The following is a 19,928-nucleotide window of genomic DNA, read 5'->3' as shown; positions in this document are numbered from 1 at the left end:
GCTTTTGCCTAAGACAAGAAAAAAGACACAAAATTAATTCAGTTGCATCACAATAGCAATTTATTTAAGTAGAATAAAAAAAGTACCTGCTCTCTGTCATAACGTCTTTTGGCTTGTTGAAGCCAGGCGGAAACATAATTTTGCACTGTTGTTCTCTCGGTTAATGTTGAATAATGCTTTCGAGCAGCATCTATAAAATGCAAGAAAAAGTTGATAATTGAAGTGTTTAATAAGCTGATTTATATAATTCTGTTTCAAGTTAGGTCAATGCAGAAAGTCTTACTTTTTATGATATCTATTATTATAAGTGAACTCTTATGGCGAAGTTTCCTTTTTGGCCTTTCCACGAACACTTCATAGCCAATTTATTGGCCAAACGGTTTTACTTGCGGCTCTATTTGCTCGTAAATAGACTATTATTTAACGGCAGGTTTGTTTAAACAAGTCTACTTTCTAATCCGATATCTGCTGAAAGGACAAATAGTTGAAAGTGGCGGATTTTTGGACCTAAACATTTATTTTATATTTAGTGCTATAATTATGGCATTTATATTTCTAATGTGAGATTATATATTAAATGTCGAGCAAGAAGATGCAAGGATAGGGAAATGTCTATTAGGAGACGAAATTAGTTCCGCACGTGAAGCAAAGATATAAGGTAAATGTCCCTACCCCCGACACCTATAAGACCGACTCGACGGGAATATTGCATTTTCAGCCGCGAATAAAGTAAATTGGGCAATAATTTTTACAGCCCTGTATATTCTTATCAATATTTTGTCAAAATATCATTGATTCGATCTATTTCTTAAATTATTTTAGTAGATAAAAGGAAATAAAGACACGACTGTCAATGTCCCCTCTACCGACACAGTGTATCCAATGCCGCCCAGCCATGCCCCCATGACCGTCCACCTTTCCCTCTGCATACTGGACGGAGATTATAATTGATTATCCCTCTTCACGAGCAACTTCAATCGTGCCGCGTAGGTATTTTGACAATTTTTCAGTAGGGAAGGTTGAGGGTAGCGCGCATAAGTATGGGCTGGTTAACATAAATAAACATTAATCGTGAGGAAACGATTAAAATTTTTATTTAATAAATAAATTTTTATTGTTTTATATTTTAACAATATTAAATTATTGAAAAGTTAGTATATCATTTCCGATTTCAAGATTTTAATTTTATACCAATAAAAAAAGGAAATAAATATTAGGCTTATTGTATATATTGCAATCGCAAATTAAACAATACTAAAATAATAAAAAAGAATAAACATAAATAATAAATATTGCTCCCCTGACTTGTCAGAAATAGGAACTTCTTTCTTTATGAATTTTTTATTTTTCTTTTTTTCGGATAACTTCTCATGCTTCTGTCTCGCCTTCTCTTCTCGATTCAAGCGCTTCCTTTCTCGTTCAGCTTCTATTTTTCGTTTTCTTTCTTCAGCAGCTTCGAGTCTCTTCTTCTTTTTTTCTTCTGCTTCTTCCTTTCTTTTAAGAGCAGCCAACTCGCGGTTTTTCTTTCTTAATTCTTCGATGTCCCTAGTTTTCTTAATTTTTTCTAAGGCTTTGGCCGTATGATAAGCCTGCCACTCGCGAGAGGTTACGACGGTAGGGATTTTTTCCTTTTGACGTCGCTTTTTGTCGTTTTTTTCCGGAGGTAATCGCCAGAACAGAGCTCGTTGAAACGGTTCTGGAACATTATGAGGCATACAAAGACCACTCACCGCTAGTGGCATCATTTCGCACGCTTGTGAATTGATTTGACTGAAATCTTTTGATATACGCGCAGGAATGTCGAGATTGTAATTGATCTGCGAAACCGGTTGAATCGGTGGATCTTGAAGAAGACTGTCATTCGAAGCGTTGGGGCGGATAACTGTCGCAGTACTGATAGCTTCGTCAATTGTCGCAGTGCTGATATAGCTTGGTCGATTGCAGTACTCTCTCGTAAGACTCTTTTCTCCCCTGACTCTGATATATACTTTGTTTATATGCGTGCTCACGAAAAATTGTATAATTAATCTTTAATTATGCGTTAAGTAAATATTATTATACTTTTTGAAAGATCGATTTTGACATGAGTAGTTTGTACTGCTGGAATTGCTGACTGTAGTCCGATGTTTTCCAAGTTGCTGTCCTTCGACTGATTGAAGACCTTGTGATTGTCTTCTTTATATTTGCTCGGAAGATCCATCGGCCCATCAAGCGCGGTTTGGCAATCTTTTTGCAACGTCCATTCACCTTCACCTACACGGAAAAAATAAGATTTGCTATGTCAACAGAAAACCTTGCTAGCCTAGCAAATCCATAGCCGTAATATACGGACAGCCAGTTTGCTATGTTACAGTAACTAAGTCACAGAGCTGCATAAAATTTGTGATTATACCTAATAAAATTTGATGTTACAGCACGGTAGATTTGTTAGTACAGCAAAGATGATTCTTTACTACAACCAATGGAAAATATAGCTTGGTATATGTAACTAATCTTCTTGCTGTTGTATAAAAGAAAATTAGCTTTATTAACAAATTCGATTACAGCTAAATCATTAGTTGCTCCAGCAATAGAAGTTAGGTAAAATAACTATGCTCATTGAAATTTCTGGAATATATTTACTCCGTAATTATTTAAATGATATAATAATGAAATATTATGTACTATACATAAATGTTAGAGAAACTTAATATTAATATTAATATTAATATATGCAATTACTAAGTAATTACATATATATAAGTATTAATTACAATAAGAGAACCTTAATAAGAGAAAAACTTAAATTGCGTAACGCATAATAACATAATTTTCATTAAGTACATTTGCATTCAAACTTAATGGGAGTGGATCATAAAGATCATCCATGTTAATGTTTTTTTTCGACTCTGAAAATCTTACTTCGTAATCACGAATGTGTTCATTGAATCCTATTGTTTGAATACCATAAATACCTATTTGTAGAAAAAGGTAAATTTGTTCACATTCCTTAGGATATTCAGCATGTAGACTATTAATACATTTAAACGCTATGTCAATAGTTTTTAGAGGAGTTTTGACTTTATAATGTTTTGACTATCAACAATGACAAAACTACGTCTTATATCTGTATCTGATGAGGCTATAATAGCAGCCTGTGGTTGCGACGTTAACTTAAAAGTCGATAATTTCTCTCTTCTTTCGCGAATTTTCGTGTTCAAATCACCATATGTCTAAAAGTAAAAAGAAACATGTACATGAATCACACATTTTGTATTGAGATTCTCTCTCTCTCTCTCTCTCTCTCTCTATATATATATATATATATATATATATATATATATATATACAGCAGTGTATAAAACTATTTTAAGATATTAATGATATTTAAAAATAATATCGTCGAAATAATCAGTGTCAACAAAGTAAATCGCGGTTCACATATATACGATATAGAAGGAGCGCAGATATTCCGTTCTCTACCAATTACACGCAATTAATTATTATGGCTCTGCACTTGTACGATTGTTTGATTCTCCAGCATCTTGAGCAAACTTGATTAATCCTGTTAGCGTCGTGATGACGTACGGCATTTGTTTGCCGTGATGTATGTTGTTAGATAGTATATTTGCTTCATATTCAATGGCCACGCGTCGGCGTACCAATGTTAATAAAGTCCACAAATCCTATCTGGTTCCGTTGTCATTTAATTCCTTGCATAAGGACTGAACAAACCAACTTCCGTTCGTTGTATTTCTATAGGAAGAAAAACCTATAAAGTCAGCAACAGTGAAAAATCGTTAGAGAAGTCTGTATACAAAGTCATTAAGTCACTATACAAACGCACTGAATGTAGAAGAGAACGATCATGACAAAAGAATGTACTACAGAAATCGAATTGCTACTTATTTAAAGCTGGACAATTACGGGAAAGTTATTAATGACTGCAATAGTGCGTTAAAGATATGTAGCATCATGTAGTATGCATAACAATATGTAACAGAATACTTAATACTACATGATGATACTATTCGGTCATGGTCGACCTTACATTCAGGATTTAAGCTCCAATAATAACAATTTCCTTTTCTCTTCACTCGCTCGTGGAGAAAATCCTTCCTTTTTGTGAGGCAATCGCTCAAGTATTTTACCCACTGGTCACTCCCATAATCCCTATAATAGGCGCAATGTTTTACGATGTAATCTTTTATTTCACGAAGTTGAAGTTTTCTGGTTTTTGATGATCTAATTGCTGCGATGGAAAGCACTCGATACGATGGCGGATTGTTAACTTTTTCTTCTGCCTTCAATCTCTTTTTGGTACCATCTTCAGTTCAAATTTTGCAGCATTTTCTCGGGAATGTATTTTTTTAAGGCCATCAAGGACATATTGTCAGAATCCTCAACAGGAATTTCTCTCGTGCTCTGTACGTTTGTATCAACCATTGATTTTGTGCGGGATACTAGTTTCTGATAGTTTACTGCGTCCGGGTTGAATGGATGGAGTCCACAAGCCTCGAATCCTCTACATAGAATATTGGAGTTGTTGAGGGTATCAAGAGCTTGTACGAGCAGAGGTGCGAAGTGTTCTTTTCTCATTCGAGCTCCGTTAGGGGCCATCCTCCATTCTGTTGTCGCTTTACGCCAGGCACCTTTCAATGGTCGAAAGAATGCAACATCAAGTGGCTGTATCAAATGAGTTGCATTGGGATACAATGCCATTAGTATGATCTTGTGAATTCGGCAAAACTCACTCAGCGCCATGGTCAGATGAGATGAGTGTCCGTCTATGTACAGCACAATGGGAAACGCGATATTATTCTCGAGTAACCACGGATAAAATACATTCGCGATGTATTCAAAAAAGCTTTCGCCAGTCATCCAGCCATTCTCGGTTTTTCCTACACCCCACGAATTGGGGATACTTGCGGAGATACTGACCGGAATCCTCTCGTATGTGAAAAGTATCATTGGTGGTGCTAATGTGCCAGCGGCGTTGGCCGTGAACAGGACAGTTAAACATTCTTTATCGTCGTTATGAATGAAATTGTACACGGCCTTGTCTCCTTTTTTCACCAAAACTTTTTCTCTTTTTGGACTAAGAAAAAACGTCGATTCGTCACAATTGAAGATTCTTGTCGCATCGAGATCGCATTTTCTTTATAAGTATTGACTTCTGCGAACCACTTTCGCAAAGCCGTTTCGGTGACTGATGATCGTGAGAATGACAAATTTTGTGCAATTTTTTGAGCCAACTCTGGATGACGATTGCGAAATCCCTCATACCAACTGCGGCCTGGACAATTGTTCGTGAATGGATTTTTTCGATGTAGTTCTTTGACAAGACTAGCGACATTGCTAATAAGCACACTTTTTGTGATCGGAAAGCCACATGCACTCATCTGACAGCATATTCATTTTAATCTCGGATATAATGTAAGGTGATATATAAAGGCGATTTAAAAATTCCATTTTCCAAATATCTGAATAAGATTGTACTTCTGTGAATTTATCAGATATATTGTCGGGATTTTCATCCCACATTATCAATTCTGTTATAAACTCATCACATGTTTGTTCTAATGTGGTTGCTAAATATTCTGGAACTTTAGTTATTTTACCCTTGAAAATTAAGTCTGTATGACAAGACTCTATCTCCTAAAACCAACACAAAAATCATTATTTTCAATGCAAACAAAAATTGTTAATAAAATTGTTACCTCATTTTTTTCATCAAAGTAAGCTGCCACATATTCCTTCCAATCTCTAGTTTGTATATTTTTGTTTTTATAATAAAAAAAATATGTTTTCAGAAATAATTGGAATACTTTCGGTCCTCCTACTTTCTGTTCTAACTCTTCCAAATATAGAGTTCCTAGTTCATATATAAGGAACATATATAAGGAACGTACTGATTAGGGCAAATCTCGTCCAAAAATTGACTGGTACCAAACTTTCTAATTCACCCGTATGCTGATACTTTTTAAACTGTAATACAATTTCAGAAATAACACAGTGTGTGTGTGTGTGTGTGTGTGTGTGTGTGTGTGTGTGTGTGTGTGTGTGTGTGTGTGTTGTGTGTGTGTTGTGTTTGTGTGTGTGTGTACGTGTGTGAGTAATCAAAGTTAATACTTTACCTTTTTTATCAATTTGGGTTTTACTTTTGTTAATAAAAATTAATTATTAATATTTTTTTATAGTAGAGGCAACGAGCTGACGTTTACATGTCTGGTAATAGGGTCAAACAAGTGTTTTGCTATATCTCATCTCCGACCATCGATTTAAAAAAAGAAATCATGATGCCCGATGATTTTTTTCTCAAGTATCCATAAATTAGACCGTAAGAAATTGATTAGGTCGGGTATTATTTGTCATGGATAGATTTACAACGACATACGGACAATCAAAGAGGATGACATTTCTTAATCTCGCTCTTAAGAATCGGCTCGGATTATGACGTGCGACAGGAAATATGAAAAAACTTAGTTTTAATTAATGTACTTACTTTTCACGTTAATACTGATATGCAACACGAATCACAGAATTTTTTCGTCGCACTCACAATCGTGTTGTTATCCTCAACGCATCGGTAAATGTACTTTTGCGACAAAACGTTCGGTAGAGGGAGCGAGTACGACGGTAGGGACATTTACCTTAATATTACGACAAGAGAACGACAAAGAGCGGAACCGGTCGGAGGTCGCAGACTTATGACCCAATCAGATTTTATGCTTCGATTGCATAAGAAGAAATCGTTAGAAATCAAAAGGAAGGCCTCTTAATTATTTCCTAGTCCATCTCTTTTACATTTTTTTTACATTTTTTTTACATCTTTTTTACATTTTAATTTAACTTCTTCAATCACGGGCGTATTCGTGGCGCACGTAGGTTCATTTCTTTACTGCTAAGTAAATAGAGAATCGTGGGATTATTTTGATCGCGGAATCTTTTACCGCAGATTGCTTGGTTCTGATGGAAGGAATTCACGGTTCGCTTTCCTCGAAGCCAGCTGACGCAGCTGGTAGAATTGAGACGCGAACGCGATGCAATCCTGACGACGCATTCATAAGAGGACCTGCTGCTACTTTGACCCGATTAATCACCGAGCGACCGCGATACAAACGACACGTGATGCATCATTATGACGTTCACGCTCTTCCCGCGAGCGTCACTTTTCCGCGCCTACCCGCGCGAATTTGTTAGGCCGCTCCGACAGCGCGCGTTTGTCTCAAGCGTTATTCGTTTCAACGCTCACGTAACACAATTTCTGCGCGCGCGATCTAACACTTTTCTCGTGACTACAAATACACCCGAAAGGATTAATGACGCTATCAAGCGCGTTAAACGTTACTCGTAACAAAGCACCGGCCGACTCTCGTCCGCGGGATAAATCATGCACGCGCGCGAAAAATCTCCGGACGCATAATAATTCCTGATCGATCGTTCGTTAACATGCTCGCACCGAGAAAAGACCAGCATCGAGGTGCACTGCACCCGGGTCCCAGCGATTGCTGATTAAGCCTATTTAATTCAATCTTTCTTCTCTATCTAGATTATAGATAAGACTAATCGCGAGAAAGAGATTATAGATTTCTTAACTTATGGTGTCACCGCCAGAATTTTTTTCAAAAATATTGAATTATGTTGAAATTGAATATTGTCTGCTTTTTTCTTATCACAGTCACAAATGACAATACTTCTTTAATATAATAAATATCCTAATGATGACTGTAAAAATTAATAAATGACTAATTGAAATTTAATTATATCTATCACTTGTACTGCAAAAATGGTTAGATATTGTTGCATTTGCAAGCTGGAACAGTAGTATTGATTATATTTTTAAGTTTTTAAATCAGTATAGCAGCTTGCACGCTTCTCGTTGCATTTTTGCTTACCCGAGGTTATTTAATCGATATATTGCAACAGTCGTGCCGGGGAACTCTTATCGGCACGGCGTAAATAAACAATACACGGCGCGAACTGTCAATCATCGGGGCTACACCGAGCAAGCTGGAATTTGTAAATCAACTCGATATCGGCGCGCACGATGCAAATGACTCGCGCGAGCCATTCACGCCCACCGACACGATCGTAGCTGCCAGCCGTAATTGACTTTGTATTGAGATTTATCCGGTTCTACCGGCGATCCCTCAACCAGCCGATTTCCAGCCGCCGCGCCGTTCTCATTACACTAGTGAACATAATCATTGCCACATTGTATCGTTCGCAATAATTCCTACATATTTTTTACGCTAGGTCCAAAGATTTAATTAGAATTTTTCTATCAGTCTCATTGTGCCAGTTTGTGTGATAATCGTTGTTAAGTATACAATGTCATTATTATATAGCAGTATAGTATATGGCGTTTTATTTCTTCATAAAATTATTTTTAAGATAGATATATAAGTTATATATAGATGGTACGTGAAAATTTATTAATGAAGAAAAACAATATTAGAACAAATAGAATCCAAATATGTGCACGCTAAAGAATTATTGCTGAATACTCAAAAGAAATGTTTCTCTGTAAAACTAAAAAAATTAAAGACATATTTGAATTTAATGTAAAAATAATTGTGAATTTCCCCAATATGTGTAATCTGTATAAACGAAGAAACAGTACAATTTTGTTGTTCATTGTTATTGGATCTCGTCGCGACAGTGCCGTTTAACAGCGATCGCAATATCGCGCATTAATTAACGTAACGCAATATCCCGGCCAGCCTCCAGACAAGCGACACCTTAGACCCGACGCGGTGCGATTATCTGTCCGCCAGGCGACACCCTATATCTTCGTTAGTGTCCGAGATGATATATAAGAAACGTGCGCGGTGCGCTCCTTCGGGGAAACGCCGAAGACTTTTAGGCGTCTCGCATTAGATACGGTGTATCTCGGTGGCGAAACGACGTATTGTATCCACGTGTGAACGTGACTGTCTTCTGGTTAAGTAAGTGATCGCGATACTCTAACGATAAAAGCGTAATGGATATTACGGAAGAAGTCTAGACGGAAGAAAAGGCCTTCTTTTATCTGCTGGAAATACGCGCGTGCGATCTACAGAAATTTCTTTTCTCAAATAATTCTCTGATAATCTTGATTTACCCTTCGATGCCAATCACCCGCTATTATCGTGTGCATTTCGCGTTGTCGATTAAAAATTTGTAGCTTTCGGAATAGTTTTCGCTGCACTCGTCAATCATTATTTACACCTGTATAAAATTTCACGCGAATCGGTAGAACACCCACCCATTTAAATGTCATAAAACCCTCCTCCACAGCCTTCGGCTGTTCCAACGCGGAACAACCTGCTATGCAAACACCGTACACTCCCACTTGTACACGACCCAACGATTCCTCCGCGACTTTACGCGCGCGCTAAACCCGCGAAACGCCATAAGAATCCCATAAAAAATCGGGGAAGGTGTGAAGTTCACGATCGCTCGCGTCCCAACGATCACGATAATAACATTAATGCGCACCAGCGAAGGGAACGATCGGCAAACTGGTTCTCCGCCTGTGAATCTGCGCTCGGAACGTTGTTTGAATGATACTGGCGCCGATCTGAATCCCCAATCTGTACCGACGAGGCCGTGTGGTGTGTATCGTAAATGCATCGAGCATCCTATAACTGCATCGCGTTATGGTCCAGCGATCGCGCGGTTGTGAAAAGATTTTTTTCCCTTCGCTTTCCGTACTTTCAGTTATCCAGGCACCTTCAGGAAATCTACTGCAAGTGTTCATTATTAATTTCGTAGCTTGCGTAACGTGGCGCACTTTCGTTTCTCATACGTTTCGCACGGGTTCCCCCCGAGTAGCCCCGTTAAAGTTCGCAGTGTCAATTAAGCTAGGAAATCGCGCTCGATCGCGATATTGGCGCCGATAATAATGATGTTACTGATCTCCTCGTTGGCTTCGATCAAGCAAGCGTTGCCCGCGAGCGAGCGAGCGAGCGAGCGAGCGCTCTGAGAAGAAAGCAGACTTCGGTGGCTTTCGAATTGATTTACGGCCGGCTAAAGAGCGCTCCGACACCGGTGAAAATCAGCTCCGATACAGGGAGTGGTCGCACACAGCCGCCGTGTTAGATTAATTGGCGATTCGTTTCTAATTTATTTAACACAGGGAGTAGAATAGGGTATAGAAAGAGAAAGATTTATTCCGTTCTGGGTGGGGGTGAAAGATAAAGTGTGAAGACTAGTAGCGGATGTCTCCTACGCAATCTCGACTTCTTTTGTTACGTCTTCCTCCAGTAAAATTTCATCGTAATGACGGTCACATAATTCTCGAGAAATGACTTCTGGTCAGCTCTGCGGAGAACAATCAGATAACCGCACGTACGCCCGCACGTTCTTACGTAAGAATGAACCGCGTTAACATAACGTACATGTCGGTGCATCGATTTTCTCTTTCGGCAGGAAGAAGAGAGGCGAGAGATCAATGCACGGTCATTGTATACATGTATAACTATAAACACGTTCATATATCTTAACCGGTTCTCCATTATCTTATACTCATATGCTAAATAACTGTACCTAAAGAAATATTTACACATATAGCTAAAGAAAAAATAAATATACATGTCCATTGTGGAAAATTTATTTCTTTTCTTAAGAAAAATAAAGGAAACTTTTACACGAAAATCAAGGTATATAAGATTCTTAAATTAGTATTGAGAAAGAATTGGTGACACAATATTTTTTACAGGCAGCATTTTGTCCCGATGTCATATTTTGCTAAACATATTGCGTTCATTATGTTGTACCAGAAAATAGCTTCATTTTTAATCCAGATTAGATTAGGCACTCTAGAACAATAGATTCAAGTTTAATTAGTCAGTCGGAAAGCAAAGTCCGCGAAGGCTTGCTGACAACGAAATGTCATCGAATGAAGGGATTATCGCCAGTCAGGAACGATTGACGTTTGATCGTGGCACAACGATCACGCGCTGTAATATCCGTGTTAATACCTATTAGACACTAGACGACAACACGCTTTGTGATCGAGTTACGTCACGCATACGTCGCGAAGAATTAATAATCTTTGTTACTCGTAGCAATGAATACAGTAAAGCAATTCAGCACATCTTACTTTCTGGTTGTAGATACTCGGCTTAATGATAGTTCCTACATTACGACACTACATACACAAATCGAAAACATTTTTCAGTTTTGACTAGGCATTATAATTAATCACATTGTATTGTGATTGTGAAAAAACGATAGATATAATGAAATGTTATTGTCACTGCGATTATTTATATATTTAAAAGTAAAGTAAAATTAATTATATATAATTAAATTAAATTAAACAATATAAAATTGCTTATTTAAATCAAGTTATTATCGATAAGGCTTGCGCATATGCAGATACTAAATGAGGACAAACATATGAAAATGTTCTGGAATTTCTTGCTTCATTACGAACTTTCGCTCTCGCAATGGCGTTCTCTTGGTCCATTATTTAATTCTTATCTTATCTAATTCTTATATCTGCTACCAAATAATTTTGCAAGCAGTGCGTTGCGTGTCTCTGTAGAAACCAGTTTGTGGGACAGATTATCATTTCACGATCGCCAAGGACATCGAAAATATCCTCATGATAAAAAAAAGACTGTCTAGAGACTACATCTACATGTATTATTCTCGACTAAAAGCGAGAAGCTTTCACCTATCTGCGATAGCATAATACAATCTAATTTATTGCAATGCAACGATTTCGAAAAGTCTAAAATTTTTCTTAAAGAATGACGTAAAAGAACTTGTTGAAATACATAGTGTCCTAAAAATTTTCCATAATTTAATTCGATCAACAATGTGTGTATGTTGTGTCAAGGAGATATGATTACCATAATATTGTAGCAGTGAGTTGTAGCAACTCACTGTTTCAAAATCATGTGATAATAACCGTGCTCCATATCGAGAGAGCAGAAATCCGTTGATGCAACCGTCGGCGCGTTAACACGGGCCTCTGCCGAATCGTTTAACATTATAATGACCGAGCTCCTGAGAACAGTCGTAACAGGTAGGAACACGCGACCTGTTGCGAGAGAGCGGGCGGACCCCCCGTGGCCTCCGTTCGCCGGAGTATACGATGTTATCTTCATCTCTAGAGAAGCTAGAGAAGCTAGTTCACGATGTACGCGTAAACAATGGGCCGGCTGAACGACTTTTGATCATTTGGACGGAATGCATGTACGTATACGTGTGCCGTGAAGAATACGTGCGAGTAGCTACGCGGCGAAGATACTGAGTTGCCGTTATTATCGCGAATATCTGTGGTATTCGGTCGTGAATACCCGCATATACGCGTCGGAAACGTCGCCCGGGAAGACTTACAGCGTACACCGTCGGGGAGAGCTTTCTCGAGTATCAGTCTTCTTCTTTCTTTTAGGCCGCCGCTAAATAAACAGCCGACAATGGAGATATTATGGCGCGCGAGGCTGAAATGCCTGGCACGTGCATACATCTCGCGAATTACGAATCACAGATTTCCTTACACGCAAATATATCCAGCAATGTAGTATCGTTATTAATTATTGCACAATTATTAAAATGGTACAATACACATTAACATTTCATTGTTATTTAAAAACGACGTCGCAAGTTTATTTCAAATATTTAAATTTCTTCAAAATTAAAATTAATTAATTATTAAGCAAATTAAGAGCTAATTTTATATTTTATAACTGCTTTGACATTGTATTATTTTAATTATTCAAAACGTGCGGTATGGATTATGGATTCAGTGCAAGAATAGTTCATGGTGGCGCAAGCTGTCGGAAGAAACAGAAACTGGTTCTATAAACTGTTGAAATCATTGTAACTACTGACGATGCTTTGAATACTATTTTCGTAGAAACAATGAAATGGTGCGTCATTACTTTGAATTTCTTTCGTACATAGTTTTATTATTAAATAATATCATAGTTGATCAAAAAATAGCTTCGCTGTTATACTGTATTATATCTGAATCCTTTGCTACTGGTATACTATACTTTAAATCCGAATGTAGTTTTTAGCCTGAATGAAGTTAGCCCACATATTGTAGAAGATGAATGTGTTGCTATATAAAAGGGGCAAACAATGGCTATGAGCTTTCATAGAGTACGTGTTTATTGTTTGATATCTTAGAGTTTCCATACGTTTTTCTTTATACTTATAAAATCTTAACAAAAATTATAAAAGATTCCAATAACTAATGACAAACAATTATGATACAACAATTATTACACAAGGAATTATACAATGCACGAAAATAGGATGTATATTACATGTGTGGTTTTTTACATTCATAAAATGAAAGTAATGTTGAAAGTATGTGATTAGATGTATATCTAATACAATAACATTACCAGTATAAATATTTGAAATAAATTAAAATTGTTTTAAAAATGCGTATGAAAGAGAATGGTCATGTGAGCAATAAAAAAATTCAGAGGTGTTTAATATTATTTAATTTTAGAAAGCTCAATAAATATGCGCTTAAGGAACGTACGCTGCGAATATCATTCGCCGCGGACTAAATTACAATATAATTCGACAATAAATAACATTGGTATAATCCGTAGCGAGTAAATTCAAGGATCTTGTACGTGTTCTAAGAGTAATCGCATATATCTGGCAAAATCGCCAAGATTACTTTTATAAAGTTAATTACTAGAGGAAGGATATAGCAACGTGTCGCGGTACAAACGTAAAGGCTCTCTTTATGAGCCTGTAGTCTACAATGTCTACATTTGCCAAAGGGGTACGCCGACGCATTCGCGAATATTGTTCCTCGATCAAACGAGTAGTAAAAAAAAAAACGTAGGTACCTCTACGCAATGACAAGAATTAATTTTCTGATCATTGTGATACACATGTGCGCGATATTGGCGTAATATCTATATATATTTTTTAAATATAATATATACACGTGCAGTTGTACATATATATGTTGCTATAAACACGAACGATTCTTTGTACATTAGAAAAGCTGTTATCCATATAGTATAAAAAATTTAAATAACAAAATAGTTCAAAATAAATAATCGTTTTTCTATTTTTTAACTCATCCTGCGTATATATATATATATATATATATACACATTTTTATTTTATTTTTGTAGAGATTTTTGTAGATTTGTCTATCTTTTTGAGCTTTTACAAATCATACGTATTAAAAAACTATAGTTCTATAATGAAATAAGTCTTTATAAAATTGTTAAATAGTGATGTTGAAATGGATATCATGTATACTGCTTTATAATACAGGCGAAGACCATATAATTATTATGTACAATATAGCAGTATACTGAGGACACATTTTTCGCAACGTAGCCGAATATGTGCGAACAGTTACGAACTGGAATTGAGATTTAAAAATACTTTTCTATCGGAGTCTTTAACGCTCTATGCGTGAACGCTCTTAATTGTACAGCTATTCAGTCATTAAATTGAACAGCGGACGCTGAAAAGTTAACCCTTTCCAGTCCTTTATAATTCTACTCAAATATAACTATTTACAGAATTTTTTGCATTTTTTTGCATTGTTATTAACGAATGGCACGCTTGCTTTACATATAAATCATTTATTTAAAAAGCGATATGTGAATGGAGTTTCACCAAATTTTTTATAATTATTACTTTGAAAATAAGGAACATATATATATATTTTTTTGCATACATCTTTCGACGTTTATTTACATCAAGAATGCAGGAACATAAAAAGTAACTGTTCTAAAAGAACTGTCAATTAATAAACCGGAAAGGGCCAAATATATTTACGTGAGTTTATTTACACAAAATAGGATGTGCTATCTGTCATCTGTGTCAACGCTACTTTATACAAGAATGTTATTAAGTGGACCCTTAACGAGAACCATACTTCTTATAAAAATCTTTCGCAAGAAATCCACTCGTGTATCAATAAATAATCGCATCTGTGATCGAGTATGCAGCCAGACGGTGATTAGTCTTACGATATTGATTAAATTGTGATGTCGTGAGTGTGAATGCGATGGCGACGCATGATCGACAAACGCGTAGTCGCATTCGCGAGGAGATATTAACTCTTTCACTGTCCCATATATCATTAGTATGTTTTCCTTCAGCCATAGTAATAGCTTTCTTTTTTCATTAAACAGTCATTTGCAATTTCAAGATTGAAATCTGAAAATAAAATGCAACAATAAATATAATTTAACATCTATTTCTGTATAAAAATAAAACCTTCAACTTAAGAATTTTTAAATTATGTTGGAAAACGTTTGAGTTTATATCATAAAAAATGATTGGATAGTGAAAGGGTTAAGAAATAAGAAAAAATTACCGGACTCTTTGTGTAACAATTAAAAAAAAATGTCATGGTTACGCGAACACGTCGCCATTCGCAAAACACCGAATTTATTCAAATGCGCTAGCTTGCCCTCGAAACGTTATTCGACAAAAAAAAAAGAAAAAGGATAAAGAACGATATATACGATGCGTCCCTTTCATCTCGAGAGTCAGTCTTAAAGATGCATTGAGCAGAAGATGACGGAACTGCTGGATGAAGGATGCACCGACGTTGATCGTCTCTTCCGCTTTCGTCGCGAAATCCCTTTAGTTACTTGCCTGCGATGACGAATAATGTCGGTCATCCGTGTCTGCGACGGTCAGATGATGCGACAATAATTTCGCAATGAAAGTCAGTCTCAAAAATGAATTCAGTAAATTAATTTCGCCATCGATAGCTAGTTGTCTCGAGTAATATGTATACATATACATACTCTCTGTACCAATCTTACGATATTGGATCGATACTTTCGTTTTTTTTTTGTTGACATACATGCCATTTTTCAATTTTATACTTCCATTTAAATATTTCCATTTTGAGCTGCTGAAGATACTTACGTTACATTATAGTTCATGCGCGCATCTACCATATAATGTACCCGTAAAAAGATGCGTATTATCAGCAAGATCTTATTGTTTAAATAATTTACATTTGATCATTTTTGACAGATACTTATTTTACTTAGGTTTTATCGTTGAATTTTTTCATTCATTCGAGACCGAATTTCGCTACTAGTAATATACATTTTAGGACGCTCTACATCCAAAACGCAGTAGGAATTCTCTTATAAGAGAAATTTTTCATTTACTACGTCTACGCGAGTGTTACTTCTGTAGTAACTTACGATAATTCACTCGTTTGCGCGGAGTAAATTATTGTAAGTTACTATAAAATCCCGTTTACGCGAAGGAATTATCGTAAGTTACTACAGAAGTAACGCTCGCGTAAATGTAGTAATTGTGGAGTTTAAATTGCAATTAATTAGATCGACTTAGTTTCTCCACCATAAAGAATTCAGAGGAATATCTGGCTAGTTAATTAAAATGCCACGTCAGAGAGAGCAATTCTCTCTCGACTTAAAGAATCCTTTAGTGTGATCTTGGTGATTACATTCGACGAAGGTGAATACTTTGAAATCACTTATGTGTTTGTTGACTTCCTTGCTTCAATTCGGAATGATCACCATCTTTGTGGATTCTGACCTTGATTTTGTAGAGTCACATTTCTCTTTAATTAAACGTACCTCGCATCTGACTAGTTCCCAATTTCTTCATAAAATTGTCTACTTGCGTCAGAGCATTGACACATCATCGGTGCTTTTCTTCTCGGATAACATGGACGTTCTTTCTTCCATCTGAATATTTCCGGCGCTACCATTTCTGCCGGGTTCGCAAGACAATTTCAACATACTCGGTTGAAGATTGACGTACTTGTGAGGTTCTTTGTCTTTGGAATTCGCATGAAGCCACCCTTGCTTCAAGAGCGAGGCTCTCGTGGAATCCAGCAGAGGACTAGAACTGTCCTGCTCGCAAGACTGGCTGATCAGGGAATCCAAAGTCTGATCATCGTCCTGCCCGTTCAAGTCCAGCAGAAGCGGAGTCGGCGAGACTTCAGGAAACTTCAGTCCTTGCGATTGCGAAGATGAACGAGGTGGCCACAAAAGGGAAAATTTCCGACTATTCTCCGATAGCTGTATATCGAGCTGCGCAGTGTGCTCTAATTGCACGCTTGACAGGGGCACGTCCAGACAAGGCGCGATGATGCGAGGATTCATTGCCAGGAAATCAACGATCTCCGGTGCCGATGGCCTCTTTGTGTGGTCCACGTTCCAACAGGAATACATTAAATTCTCGCTGCGAACATGAAACGTAAGCCACGTGATAAACGAGATCGCATGATAAACGATCAGTCTCATCGAGGTGACCACTTACAGCTGCATTTTTATTTTTTTCGGCGCGGTGAGACAATTGCCAGCCTTCACGTGCGTGAGTACTTCATTATTGCTCATCCCTTGGAAAGGAAAGCTACCGAATGTAACGATCTCGTAGAGCAGTACGCCGTAAGACCAGACGTCAGACGCTGGCGTGAAAATGCCTAGTGCCAGCGATTCCGGAGACATCCATCTTACCGGTAGCATGCCTGAGCGAAACAAAATGATACTCGTATAAAATTATAATGCTATATAAAAATAAAAGCAAGAGCATCTTCTCACCTTTTCGATTGAATTTGTAATAGTCGTTTTCGTACATTGGCCTTGTCATACCGAAGTCACCGAGTTTCACCACCCGCTGGGCGTTTATCAGACAATTGCGCGAGGCGACATCCCTAAAAAAAAAGGATATTTAAGAACGTACAATTATTGTGACGTCGATAATGTTACCATAGACAACAGTTAAATTTGTTTGAATCACCTGTGGACGTATTTTAATTGCGCTAAATAGCTGAGCGCTCTGGCGACGTCCAACGCCATGGCGGTCAATTTTTTATTCGAGATCTCGTCGGAATCTTCATAGCTTCGATCGTTGACCAGATGTCTTCTGGCCAACAGATAAGTTTTTAAGTCGCCATAAAGCATGAATTCCATCACGGTCAACACAGGTTCGCACTTTATGCACACGCCCAATAACTTGATGATATTCGAATGTTCGAATTTCTTCATGACCTCGACCTCGCTGAGAAAATCGAGTTTCTCGTCGGTCGAGCTACCGACTTTCAGGGTCTTCACGGCGACAGCTAGCCAGCCCTTCTCAGGGAAGAAAGCTTCACCACCGTAAACGGTACCGAAGGCTCCCTCTCCGAGTTTTCGATTAATCACTACTCTATCTCGAGGAATTTCCCATACGTCCAAACTCGATGTATCCATCTGTGACAGGATACCCAGGGACTTCATGTACTTTTCGTGGATCTGCATTTTTTTGTCGTAACTAAACGAATAACATAAAAGAAGACAAAGTTTTTGAGAACAATACTTTGAAGAAATTGGCTTTCTTCTACATAATATGTTCATTACGATATAATAAGTATAGAATAGTAATAATAAATAATAATAGTAATAATATTTGCGTGAATTATTTCTTCGCTTTAGCTTTAGCAAACCACGCGCTGATACTATTGATCTTGAAACACAGCCTCAAACTAAAGTTAGAATAGTACAATCACATAATTAAATTGATAATCATTTAACAACACCGATATTAAATACGAATCTTCAAAATACAGAAATATAGGATATGGAAATACGGAATATATAGGATATATAGGATATGTGAAAAATAACACCCAAGACAAAGTTCGAACCTGGATCTCCTTACCACCCGAGCGTCTTTACTAATTCGACCAATGATAATTCACGCGAATATTAATAATAATTTAATTTATTTCTACGAAAATGTTCTCTGTGACATTTTTATACATTGAATCTATCGGTTATTCACTAACCGATTTCTAACGTTGCAGTTGCAACTGTTTTCCTTGCAAATATTGCATCGCGAAAATACATTCTGCGCGAAAGGTCTCGCTGTGGACGCGACGCTTCTTACTGCGGTAAGCAATCGATCATTTACTTTAATTAATTACAAACATATTATTTACTTTGTGATTTTTCTTGTAGATAATGGGTAGCATCACCACGTATCTATTAATTTTAATACAATTCATGGTCACATCGAAATCTTGCGGACAGCAGCCGTCAACCAATATTACGCAGATAGTCTAATTATAAAACATACGTAATCAAATAAAGAAACGTGTTTTTAGATGTCAAAATACGTTTTTTTTTTCAATTTTCAACGTATTTTTCATATTATGGTTTTAAAATTCTAGCACAATGTAGCACAAACCGAGACCAATTCAGTACAACTCTCAAAATATGTTAAATCTAAAAGTGGGGAACTAACTTCTTACAGAGGTACGCTAAAAACCGATTTATCTTCGAGCTCTTTTTACATTTGCATATTGAATAAATAAAAATGAAGCAATTACTTCCGCAACGAGACATTTTAGCAATTACATTTATTAATCTTTCATAATTCAGATTCTAGATAAAACGGAAATATATGAAAGTAAAAAATAACGCATAAATAATTCGTAAAAAAATAATATAAGAGGTAGTCAACCACAAAATAGAACAAAATAAAGAATAAAATAAATCAGTTGTGCCTGGTTCTATGATTACCCCTTTGATCTGAAAGAGATATATTTTCTTTCATCTATGAATTCTTTGATCAATTTGAATGCCTCGACAATTTCATCAAGAAAATCGACTCTTAATTGATCAAAGAATTTGTAAGTGAAAGGATATACGATATAAAACTTTGAATATCTTAAATGTATAATTATTTAGAATATGTGAGTGATTTTTCGATCAATTCTGTCTAATCGATCAGTCCTATCTACTGCAATTTTAATTCTTTATTTTACTTTAATTGTTTTTGCACGCGTGGGCGTATACATCATCCTCCATCGGAAGTACCAACGCCATCATATCGACAATGGACATAATGTTTAACTTTCAACTAACGTGGAAACAACTCAAGCTCGTTGGCGGTATGTTTGCATTTCGAGCTTCGTTTATCAACCATAATTTGATGAGGTTTCGTTGAGACGGAATGCGATCGACGCATTATCATAATGA

At 36.8% G+C, this 19,928-nt stretch overlaps 1 protein-coding gene and 1 long non-coding RNA gene across 2 annotated transcripts in view; one reads left to right on the top strand and one right to left on the bottom strand.

The window, feature by feature from the left end:
* LOC139769862 (uncharacterized) overlaps positions 1 to 19,928 on the top strand; it is a 146,725-nt gene that overhangs the window by 99,382 nt on the left and 27,415 nt on the right. The window lies entirely within an intron of this gene.
* LOC139769825 (uncharacterized) overlaps positions 13,417 to 19,928 on the bottom strand; it is a 35,812-nt gene continuing 29,300 nt past the window's right edge. The window contains exons 9-12 of the mRNA XM_071701252.1: positions 17,707 to 18,219; positions 17,508 to 17,620; positions 17,227 to 17,434; positions 13,417 to 17,148 (exon numbers count right to left, since the gene is read on the bottom strand). Of these exons, the coding sequence (XP_071557353.1) occupies positions 16,587 to 17,148; positions 17,227 to 17,434; positions 17,508 to 17,620; positions 17,707 to 18,219 (1,396 nt within the window). The 3' untranslated portion in view covers positions 13,417 to 16,586. The remainder of the gene's footprint in view (positions 17,149 to 17,226; positions 17,435 to 17,507; positions 17,621 to 17,706; positions 18,220 to 19,928) is intronic.

The sequence above is a fragment of the Temnothorax nylanderi genome, unplaced genomic scaffold, assembly GCF_030848795.1.
Source record: "Temnothorax nylanderi isolate EJ_2023f unplaced genomic scaffold, tnyl_v1.0 TNYL_tig0002_pilon, whole genome shotgun sequence".
NCBI classification, from domain to species: domain Eukaryota; kingdom Metazoa; phylum Arthropoda; class Insecta; order Hymenoptera; family Formicidae; genus Temnothorax; species Temnothorax nylanderi.
The sequence above is the reverse complement of the archived record's forward strand: the minus strand, read 5'-3'. Positions and strand labels throughout refer to the sequence as shown.